Source organism: Mastigoproctus giganteus, chromosome 13 (assembly GCF_048544385.1).
Source record: "Mastigoproctus giganteus isolate SK-2022 chromosome 13, ASM4854438v1, whole genome shotgun sequence".
NCBI lineage: Eukaryota > Metazoa > Arthropoda > Arachnida > Uropygi > Thelyphonidae > Mastigoproctus > Mastigoproctus giganteus.
In genome coordinates this window covers 81,631,034-81,643,550 of record NC_143587.1, presented here as the reverse complement: position 1 = coordinate 81,643,550, position 12,517 = coordinate 81,631,034, and the positions used below count along the sequence as shown (strand labels likewise).

The window sequence follows — 12,517 nt, the reverse complement described above, 5'->3', positions numbered from 1 at the left end:
GGCAGGAGCTCAAAGGTGCGCGTCTGAGTAGAATGGGGTACAAGATAGATAGATAGATAGATAGATATATGGTAGATATTTTATTTTTTTATTTAAAACGTGAACAGTAGATACATTTTCAACAACTATTTACATTCTATGTACAAAAGGAAAAATAAAGAAACTTTTTAGCATGAAATACAAACTTTTCACTTTCTAATTTCTTTCTAATACAAACTTAATTCTTCAGTTTCATTTTCTGCCTACACCAAAGCTCGCAACAATTGTAAAGCAGTTATTAATCAGTCCAAACTAGAGTTTTAACAGGCTAAGAGTAGAAAACTTGCTTCTTGCCCTAATGGTAGCCAAGCATTCTGCTCTCTTGCCAAAGCTATTGGCTGCAACTTTTGCCCATATCTTCTCCCACCTCTGTCCAAACCAGATGGTTCTTTTGTCACTTCAGCCAAGGATAAAGCTGACCTGCTAGCATCCCATTTTTCTTCGAGCTCATGTATTAATGATCTTGGTAAAACACCTCTAGCCATTCCTAAGACGCTCCATTCAATGCCTCCTGTGGTCTTCCATCAAAAGGATATCAGAAGGATTTTGATGAACCTTGATGCTAAGAAAGCTCCAGGTCCTGATGGTATTTCTCCACTTGTTCTCAAAACCTGTGCTCCTGAACTTACTCCTATTCTTTGCCGCCCTTTTTTTTTAATTTCTTATTCCAAAGGTGTTTTTCGTTCTTCTTGGAAATTTGCTCATATCCAGTCAGTTCCTAAAAAGGGTGACAAATCGCTCCCATCCAATTATCGTCCCATTGCAATTACTTCTACTTTCTAAAGTAATAGAGAAATCAATTAACCGCCAACTCAAAACCTGCAGGAAATGGAAATTTGTTTGGGCAGACTGGGCAAAATTTCGAACATCAGTCTCTCTTGATGAGGAAAAAATCCAGCTCCAGAATATTGATAATGTAACAGATTACATCACGTCACATCTTCTAAAAGTGGCCAAGGACACAATACCATTATCAAATCCCCCTGGTCACAAGCATTAAAAGTACTGGTAGAATGAGGACTGCACAAAAGCAAAGAAAGCAAAAATTAAAGCCTGGAATTTATTTCGGCGATGTCCAACCACAACCAATCTCATTAATTATAAGAAGCTAAGAGCAAAAGCACGATTTGTACAAAGGCAAGCCAAGAAAGAATCCTAGATCCGTTTTGCATCAACCTTTAACAGAAACACTGATCCAAAAACTATATGGAAAAAAATTAGACAGTTATCTGGTAAGTTTCCTACTATACCTTCTCCAATCCTCTCCTGGAAAGGGCATTAACAATATCTAAGGGACTTATCCAGTCCCTTAGATATTGTTAATGCTTTCGGCAGTATGTTTGCTGAAATCTCAGCAGCATCAGTCTATTCTACATCATTCAAATGAATTAAAAACACCAAAGAAAAGCATGCTATTAACTTTCAAACTGCCCACCATGTAACAAACCTCTGCAATACTCTGAACTTTTGCATGCTATTAGAACAGCCCACAATGGTGCTGCAGGGCCAGATGGGATTTATTATGTCATGCTACAACATCTCGATGACATTGCTTTGCACTTGCTGCTGGTTTTTTACAATCGTATATTTTCAGAAAATGTTTTTCCAACTTCCTGGCATCTCTCTACTGTTTTGGCATTTCTAAAGCCTGGGAAAGATCCAACCAACCCCCATAACTATAGACCGATATCTCTTTCAAGCTGCCTCAGCAAAATCCTAGAAAAGATTGTCCACAGAAGACTCGTCTGGATCATTGAGTCAGAACATCTAATGAGCCATAGTCAATATGGCTTTCGTAAAAATAGGTCGTGCTTAGATCTTATGGTCAAGGCTGAATTCGCCATTCGAAATGCCTTTGTTAAATGTGAACATCTTGTAATGGTTTCAAGAGACATAGAGAAGGCTTTTGACACCACATTGTGGCATGGCATACTTGGTGATCTATACGCCCTTGGTCTGCGGGGCAGCGTTCCTATATTTGTTCAAAGCTTCCTACATACTAGATCATTTCAAGTTCAGTACCAACATGCCCTCTCTACAATGTTCATGCAGGAAGAAGGTGTTCCACAAGGATCAGTACTGAGTGCCACTCTGTTTGCTCTTAGAATAGATTCTATTACAAGACAGCTTCCAAATACAGTCAAGACTTATCTTTATGCAGATGACCTTTCCATCTCCTGTCATTCACAAAATATGAGGTCTATTGAGCGGCAGCTTCAGATATCACTTAATAAAATACAACAGTGGGCTAGCCTCAATGGATATCGGCTCTCGCAGCAGAAAATAGTTGCTATCCATTTTTGTAGGCAGCGCAAACTTCATCCGGATCCCGAACTTCAAATTTCTAATGTCTCCATCTCGGTCATTAATAATATCAGATTTCTAGGATTAATCCTTGACAACAAGTTAAATTTTATAGACCATATTAAAAATGTACGTACTTCCTCTCTAAAAAAATTAAACATACTCAAAGCTTTATCTGCCCAAACATGGGGTGCAGATTATACTTCTCTGCTTCGGCTGTACAGGTCATTAATCAGATCCCGCCTTGATTATGGAGCTCCCATCTATGATTCTGCCAGAATGAGCGCATTACGCCAGCTTGATCCCATTCAACATAGTGCTTTGGGGATTGCACTTGGTGCTTTTAGAATGTCGCCCGCACATAGTCTCTATATTGATGCTCACGAGCCCTCACTATTGTTACGTAGAAAAACACTGTTACGGAAGTATGCTGTTAAGATACAAAGTTGTGCCTCGCATCCCATTCAGTCATACTTGTTCAATCCACCATTAGAAAACCTCTTCAGAAATAAACCTAGCATAGTAAAGCCAGCTGGTCTTCGCCTCCTTGAACTGATGGAAGTTTGGAATCTTTCCGTTCATTCCGTACAACAGGTAGCAACCTGCTGTCAACCACCATGGGCTTTTCTTCCTCTGGTGACTTATGACACTTATTGCTGCCAGTGGGGAAAGGGCGTTTTACAAGCATCTAATATCATACAACTTTATGCAGTTCACACTCAAAAATATAGTGATTTTTCCCCAATTTATACAGGTGGCTTTAAATCTAATTCAAACATTGGAGTAGCTGCAGTGTTTCCGAATACCGTTATTTCAGTATCCCTTCCATCTGGATTCAGTATCCTTTCAGCTGAAATATATGCAATTAAACTGGCCTTACAAAATCTCTGTTCTGATCGATCTTTAAAATCTGTTATTTACACGAATTCGCTTAGTTCAATCATGGGTTTATGTAATTTCTCAGATAAAGTTCACCCTCTTATAGATGAAATACGAAGCATATTACTAAAAATTGAAGAACGCCATCAACAGGTCATCTTCTGTTGGATTCCAGCACATTCTGGTATTTTGGACAATGAACTGGCTGATAAAGCTGCAAAAAATCCAACTAGCTTAGACTTAACTAATATCCCTGTTTCGCCATCAGACTTTGCATTATCTATTCAAGCTGCATGCTTGTCAGAATGGATAACAATCTGGCACTCTCAAACAAATAATAAACTCAATTTAAATACGATCAGAAAATTTGGCGCTCCAGTATCCATACATCAAGACGAGAAGAAGTAGTCCTATCAAGGGCAAGAATAGGTCATACCCATGTAACCCATCTTTATTTACTTAGAGGAGACAATCCACCACAGTGTCCACATTGTTATATAAATCTGACTGTTAAACACATACTCATTGACTGCCCCTACTATAGACAAGACAGAACATCAACCCTGCTATCACTGGTAAATCTTAATAAACCAATAACTTTAGAGAAACTCATTGGTGACAAGGCAAATATTTTCGAATTTTTCAACTTTCTGAAGCAGATTGGACTTTTTAATCTTTTCTGATTTTATAAAAAATTTTGATTTCCCTATATAAAAAATGAACAGGCACATTATAGCCATAGTAGCTTATGCTCCATTAAACTCCTATAACAACAACAACAACAACAATAAACTTTGATTTGAATAAAATAAGATAGATTATAATTGTTAATAATAATAATAATAAGATAAAATAAGTAAAATGAATAGTATAATTAAGCTGGATAAAACTGATAAAATAAGATACACTGTCTGTACAATAAAATAAAATATATACATTGAAATAAAACAATGTTGATCACGGGATAAAAGCGATAAAACACTGAAGTTTGCAGAGGCATCCACCTCCTTTATCAACAGTAAAGCTTAACATACAGTACATCCTTAAATATCAGCGAGCTCCCAGTTCACAGCACCTGTTTCCACAGGAGCATGGGCAATACTCTCCATATGGGCTGGAACCGGAAATGGCTCGGGAACATGCCAGGCAGAACTGTTCATCCCATCCAAGAACTACAGCTTCGAAGAGGGGATAAATGCGGACCCCCTATGTCTATTAATAGTGTTACGCTCAGAGGAGCAAATTCACAAGCTCTCGAGCCATGCGGCTCTGAAATGTGTGTGACCTATTGATGATAACATTTCTAACATCAAATCTCTCCAGCTTCGTCAGGAGAGATTTGATGGTTCTCCTCCCAAAAATGCTCCACCACAACAGACCTCATAATCCGTGGTCTTTATCACACTAATATGCTCCCCCATACGATCTCTAAACCGATGCTTTGTTTCCCCAACATAACATTCCCAATCTTGTATACGACCCCACTTACACATTCCATAGGTATGGGACCCTTAATCTTTGACACAACTGTGTGCCACCTCTACCCTAGTAGCTGCACAGAGGACGTCCCGATCATTGGACATTCTGATTTTACTATCAGGGATAATGGAGACTTTGTATGATTTGCAAGGGATGAGGTTATAGAAGAGGGTGAGACCATGGTGTTATTTGTTGTGGTATACTTGTTTACATATATTGCCATCGACCATGTGGTGAAATGTGCACGTGTGATATTAGAGAAAGATGATACCTTAACGGATAGAACTTCGTTAAGTGTGGAGGATATTTGTAGTGGGGTTGAGCTGTGTCTCTCCAGTACCACTATAGTATTTCAAACCACAATGTATAAGCAATGGGCTCCCCTTTTAGTGCTGTCATAGCAATTTTAGCTGGAGGAGCTTGAGCCCAGGATTTTTGATGGGTCTGTTCTCCCCATGCGTACATGGAAACGATACATTCACAGTTATTTGGAGAGGGAGAGAGGATGAGGTGCTTGGTTTCCTCAATAGCTTCTCCTCGTTTATTCAGTTCATCTCGGAGGTGGAAGTGGAGGGTACCCTCCCTTTCCTTGATGTGTTGGTACATAGGGAGGGCGCTAGAGTGAAAACCAGTGTGTGTGTGTGTGTGTATAGGAAACCCATGTCCCGGGGCCAATATACACATTACAATACAGCACAAGCCAACCATCACAAGAATAGTGTCATTAGGGCATTACTGGATAGGGCGGGTCCCATTGCAGCACCTCCAAGGATAGAAAAGAAGAAATTAAATGTGTCACAGGAAATGCGGCTACCCCTAGAGGATAAAAGATAAATGATAAATTATAGATAAATAATTTATACATTCCACTGGATTTATATATCCAGTGGAATGTATTCCCTACTATCCGGGCTTAACTGATTGTATAACTCTAGTGTTATACGATTGCTAGATGTGCTGTGTGCAGCTACCAGGGTGGAGGTTGCAACAGTTGTCTCAAAGGTTAAAGATCCGATACCTATGGAATGTGTAAGTGGGAGTCATATACGAGATAAAATGCCTGGATTGCGGAGAATGTTATGTTGGTGAAACAAAGCATCGGTTTAAAGATCGTATGGGGAAGCATATTAATGCAATATAGGCTGCAGATTATGGGAGATCTGCTGCGGCAGTGCAGGAGAACCATCAAATCTCTCCTGACGAAGCTGTTATTGTCAACTGGTCACAGAGAATTTGGGACTGCAAATGGCTTGAGACCTTGCAAAATTGATCCTCTGAGCGTAACACTATGAATAGAGATAGGGGAGTCCGCATTCATCCCCTCTTCGAAGTTATGGTTCTAGGACAGAATGAACTGTTCCGCCTGGCATGCTCCCGAGCCATTTACGGTTCCAGTGTGTGTATGGAGAGTACTGCCCATGCTCCTATGGGAGCACGTGCTGTGAACTGGGAGCCTACTGATATTTAAGGATGTACTGTATGTTAAGCTTTACTGTTGATAAAGGAGGTAGATGCCTCTGAAAGCTGTGCCTCCGTAGCTAGGTGGGCAGGAACAGCAGTGTGTAGCACATGCTTCTTGATTAGACCATGGTTCGAGCCCGTGACCACCAAATACAGAGGATGCGGTAAGGTCAGGGAATGACCACCGCATATCCCTGGAGCAATATGGCCTTAGTTGCTAATGCTCCTAAAAACCAAATAACAAACAAACAAAGCCTCTGAAAGCTTCATTGTTTTATTGCTTTTTTTTTCCATGATCTATTGTTTTAATTCATTGTACATATTTTATTTTATTGTACAGACATTGTATCTTATTTTATCAGATTTATCCGGCTTAATTATACTATTCATTTTACTTATTTAATCTTATTATTATTAACAATTTTAATCTATTTTATTTTATTTCAATAAAAGTTTATAACGGTTGGGTGTAGTATCATTGCAGTCATTATGAACAAAGCCTAAATGGGAATGTAAGAAATAATGCTTTAATGACATGTTGTATCAGAACTCTCTGTATGCTAAAATCAGCTGATCCACAATTTCACTGTAATTTTGTGATTTCTCATTGCTTAAAAAGTTCCTGGAGACATTTTCGAATGGCTTCCAGGCTCTTTTTTTTCTGTAGCATTTAATTTTTTAGTGAACTCCTGATCTCAGAATAGCAGGTTGATTTGAGGACACACAAAAATTCCCTCTTTTATCCTTCCTCGCTGATTCGGGGAAACTTTTTCCTCAAACAAAAAAATTATTTTCTTTTCTTTTCTTTTCTTTTTTTTTTTTTTTTTTTTTTTGTCCATTGCTTTCACAAATATTTTTATCAAACCTTGCTTGATGTGCAATGGAGATAAATAGATTTTTGACTTATCTACCAAAAGAGGATGTGCTACATTTTTCTGGCCTGGTGTAGTTTCTGAACAGTCTGGCCATTTTTTAACCCTTTAGTGGTAATCCTTCGCTCGGCTGGCCCACTTGCATAAGAAGCAGCAGTATTTAGTGTATCCACCTTGCAACCGAATCAGCCAAGCTGCCACTTTTAGGTCGGCACAGATATTCCATATGTATTCTTGATATCATATTTTTTTGCAAAAGAACACGTAGGCTCATATATGTTTCCTTCATGTGAGCTGCATGGGCCATTTGGTATAAATGAATACAGTCGGTCTTCGTATAACACGTGTTTACATTACACGAATTCGATCATACACGATTTATAAATAGGGGAACGATATCTTATATAACACGAACCGAATTCGCTTTTGCACGATTCGCCTTTGTGTTTACAAGAAATGGCAGTCGAACGCGGAATCACCCCAACCGAACGCGGAATCACCCCAACCGAACACAACATGATAGGAATGAAGATTCTGAAAATGTATTTGTGTTTTATATCAGTGAAGGGGAAACACATTTCACCATAATAACGTAAAAACCAACACAATTCCAGCTATCGATATAATCGCAAACGCAATTAGATGGAGTTTACTACCAGTTTATAACAGATTCCACTAGCAGAAACGAAACTGGAAATTGTTTTTATTGTTTTATGGTAGTAACCCCCAGAAATATGCTTTAGTAAAATGTGGGGTGTTAATGGTGTATCTCGGCCTTTACGGTGTTGTTTATTCAATTGCTATACGCGCGCAGCATTGTTTATGTGTATTAAGCTTGCCTCCTCGTTTTGTAATTGCGCTTTATTCCCTAAAAATTAGTAAAATACTTAAAAGGTGTGAAAATGAAGCATCCTGGCGAAGACACTGCAGATTCAGAGAGAAAAAAAAAAAAGCAATATCGATAAACAGAGGTGGAATGGATCAAAAAAATTCTTACCCGGGAAAATTTATAGTGGCCTCACACTACGGTTTATGGCCAAAATCACACCAGCCCCTGGCCCACCGGGATTTCCCGGATAAGGCTTATGGCCAGTCTGCCTCTGTCGATAGAGAAAAAATATGAAATTGTGAAACGCTTTGAGCGAAATGAAAGACCATGTGATATTGCACATGCTACAGACCTAAATGAGGCAACGCCGAGAATTACAAAGAATGCGGAGAAAATAAAAACAACTTTCATAGCGGGAACAACTCAAAGTGTAATTAAAATCCATTAGATTAAGACACAAGAATTGGAAGAGATGGAACGGCTGTCATCTGTTTGGATAGAAAATCAAACAAAAAACAAGTTTGCTTACGATAGAAGCAGAAGCATTAGCAATATTTTATTATGTAATAGTCGTAATAAAATACGTAAGCATTTTATTACGACTTACGTAGTATAAAATACGTATTTTATTACCACTATTTTATTTAATATAATAAATTTTTTACAAATAAAATACGTATTTTATTCGTAAAAATACATTTTTAGTATTAAAAATACTTTATTATAATATAATAAATATATTATATATTTTTTTTTATTACATATTTTAATCGTTATAAAATACTTACGTATTTTATAACGATTAAAATTACCCGATTATTTATTGTTTGGTAATGTTTTGGTTCCAAATGTGTGTTCAATCTTGGGTGGTCGGCACCTAACCCCACTTTTCCCATAGGGCTTGTTGTTTATATTGCACGATTTTGCATTGCACGAGGGTTTTTCTAGGAACACAACTATCGTGCTATACGAGGACAGACTGTACTTATTTCCATTATGGAGTAAAATTGCTTTCAAACTGACCTTGGATGAATCAATGATAAGCTTCCACTTCCTGGAGACGTGCTCCAGATGTAACTCTTTCATTAATTCCTGGACATTGTTACAATAAACCAAAGCACCGTCCAGGGAGTAACAGGTCGTTATGTTAGATTGCCTCTTCCTATAAAAAGACATCTTGACACCCTTTTCAAAAAGGTTCCACCGCTGAAGCTGTGATCCTAGTAATTGAGCCTTTGTTTTGGAGAGGTCCAAATCTCTGACCAAATCATTCAATTCTGCCTGAGAGATTAGATGTGGGTTTGGAGGATCAAGAATTTAACAGTCTGGATCTGTACTCATTCTGGGTTCTGCATCTTCTGGAGATTCCTTTTCTGATCCTGAATCGGAATTAAGTCCATAATTTTCTGGTGGCTTTTTCACTGGCATTGTATCATTGTTTGGAAAATTTCTGTTGGTTGCCCAATTTCTAGATTTTTGTTAGCCCTATTATTTCAGCATTAGTTGTCTTAAACAGGATTTCGAATTCACCCATTTTGTTGATAATGTTACTGCAGTTTACTACCCTGACAAAACCTATGAAGTTTAGTCTATTTGAGCTATTTATAGGTTCAGCCAATGGTGTCCAACCTATGGCCTGCAGACCAGGTATGGCTTGTGAATAATTTTTATATGACCCTCTCAGAAAGTGACCCAAAACTGCATTTTAGGGAGTCGCACCATTGTGTGTATACAGGTATGCAAGTATACATGCAATGGTGCGTGTATACCTGCACTATATCAAACTTGTATATATAGTCCAGTCCAGTGCAGTCATTCGTACGCTGAATACAGTTATGTATGAATCAATATGTTCATATTGTGAAATTCTATTATTTTTATACAACTTGTTCATTGTATTGAATTATTATTAATTTTTGTTGACTTTAAAATCATCCTTAAAAATGTTCTGAGAGAAGAAAGATAATTTAGAGTGTCTGGTTTTTCTTGAAAGGTTGTCTGAAGACTATTTCTTCATTGTGTACAATGAAAAAGCAGTGTGTTTAGTGGAGAGAGTGTCGGTTTTTAACGAATATAATTTAAAATGATGATTCCAAGCATAAATCTTATAAAGGAGTGTTATGGAACGAAAATTGTTGCAAGTTACAAAATGAATTAAGAAAACAACAAAACATGCTGAAACCATATCAGTCAAGAAATTTATCTGCTGTATGTGCTAGTTATTAAGTTGCACATCCCATTGCTTTTTTAAGTAAACCGTTCAATGATGGTGAATTTGTTAAATCCTGTTTGTTAAAAGTTGTAGAAGAAATTTGTCCGGAGAAATGAACAGTGATATCAGACATTAGTTTGTCTCGACAAACAATTATGTGAAGAGTAGAAGATATTGGAAAGAATTTGGAAAACTTTTCGAAAACTTTTGGAAAACAAATGAAATATTTTGGTATGGTACTGGATGACAGTACTGATGTAAATGACAAAGCTCAACTCCTTATCTTCATTCGTGGAATTATTGATAATTTTGTACAAGTTGACGATTTAGCTGATCTACAGAGTATGCATGGAACAACTACAGGAGAAAATGTTTTTGCAAATTTTTGCCAATTTATTGAACAGTTAGGATTAAATATTAAAAACCTGGTAGGAGTCACAACTGATGGCACAAAAAATATGATTGGTAAAAACTTAGGGCTTATGAGTAGAATAACCAAGAAAATAAATTATATTTGAGCCGAACCTCTAATTGGAATTCACTGCATTGTGCATCAAGAAGTTATCTGTGGGAAAGTATTGGATCTCCAACACGTTATGAATGTGGTTATTTCAACTGTAAATTTTATAAGATTGCATGGCCTTAATCACCTTATGTTTCAGCAGTTTCTTTCAGAAATTGAAACTGAATACAAAGATGTAATTTTACATAGTGCAGTGAGATAGCTTCACGACAGCAAAGCATTATATCGTTTCTTTAAAACTGCTTCATGAAATTGATACTTTTATGACAGAAAAAGGAAAAACAACTATGAAATATTGAGTGGCTGTTTGATCTTGCAATTCTTACAGATATTTTTCTAATTATTTAAATGCTCTTAATTTAAAACTACAAGGGAAAGGAAAATTGGTCTCTGATTTTTATTATTATTATTATTATCTATATGATGCAAGGAAGCCTGAGGCTTATGCTGCACCAGCCAAAAAAAAAGAATTCTTAATTACCCTGAGAGAGAGAGAGAGAGAGAGAGAGAGTAGAATGGAATCACCAAAAAAGAGAAGAATGATGATATCCAGCTCAGGACACTGGGTGCGCCAAGCCCATACTCACCAAATGTGAGCCCCTGGGGTTGATTATGGTGACACAAATCTTTTCAGAATAAGTTGTTATTATTTAAATCCTAAATCGAGCAAGGCAATTTAGTTCACTTTGAATGTTGTACTGAGCTAAAAGAGAAACATATTTCCAAAGAATCATTGCCTCTCATTACTTTTGGGTAAGTTTGAATGTTGTTTTGCTGATATTAGATCCTCTGAAAAAGACAAGCTTGTTTGAGAATCTATTTACTTCTGTGGGTGAAACTGCAATCCACAAATTTTCACAACTGCATTTTCACAAATTTTCAACCAATTTTGAACAGTTACCTAAAATATCCAGCTTAAATCATCTCATTAATTGTTAAGCGTTGTTCAGTAAATGTTATTTTGTATTGTACTTAATAAAATTTTCAGTGTTAGGTGTATCACTATATTTATTTATTCACCTTAATATTGAAAAGCAGTGATCTTTTTCAGATTGTAAATTTTCTAAAGTGAGCATTTAAAAGCAAAAGTAGGGTATTTAAAAAAAAAAAAAAAAAAAAAAACTAAGTCATATTTTTATAATTTTAATGAAATCTAAAAAATAAATAACTGAGAGATTTGTTGCACATAAAAGTGTTGAGAATTTGAATTTTTTGTATATAGCCTGAAAATAAAAAATGGCAACATGAAAATAGAAACTTCCTTTTATATGTAACAAGAAAGGGAAATGTAACACACTAATTTTTCTCAAATCACTCAGTGCCCTCCTCGAAACAAATTTAACTTTGGATATGGCCCCTGTACTGGAAAAGGTTGGACACAACTGGGTTAGGCTATTTGGCTACTTTGAAATATTAATGTCACAACACGTAATAAATTTAATAAAAATCTACTTATACCCACAATTATATTTATAATTTAAGTATATTTTACTACTACTTGTTATGTAGAACTAGTGAAACTGGACTAGCTGATCTTAGGGCACAGGAAAGAGATTTTGGTGAGGAGGTCCAAGAAGCAAAAAAGAGGGTTCATGAGATTAATGAAGAGCTGGAATCTATCATGAATGAATTAGGAGATGCAAAGGTGAGTATTTGTAACTATTTTCAAAAATTTTATTTATATACTGTTGTACTTGTATATATATTTTTTTAATACCTGCCAGAGACAATGTATGTCCTCGTTCTACCACATGAATAACAGTTAAAAAAGCGTTGAGGCAGTATTATATAAAAAGGATACATTATAACAGTTCTTGATTTTTGGACACATTTTTTTGTGTATGTACACAGCCTTCAAATCAATTTTTGTAAATAAATAATAATGTAGAGTACACCTGCAACATCCAGATCATCAGATT

General features: G+C 36.6%; 1 protein-coding gene across 1 annotated transcript in view; it reads left to right on the top strand.

Annotated features, from left to right (window-relative positions):
- The window catches only part of SMC1 (structural maintenance of chromosomes 1), a 635,181-nt gene that overhangs the window by 243,159 nt on the left and 379,505 nt on the right, over window positions 1-12,517 (top strand). The window contains exon 10 of the mRNA XM_090388169.1: window positions 12,108-12,243. Coding sequence (XP_090244295.1) covers window positions 12,108-12,243 — 136 coding nt within the window. The remainder of the gene's footprint in view (window positions 1-12,107; window positions 12,244-12,517) is intronic.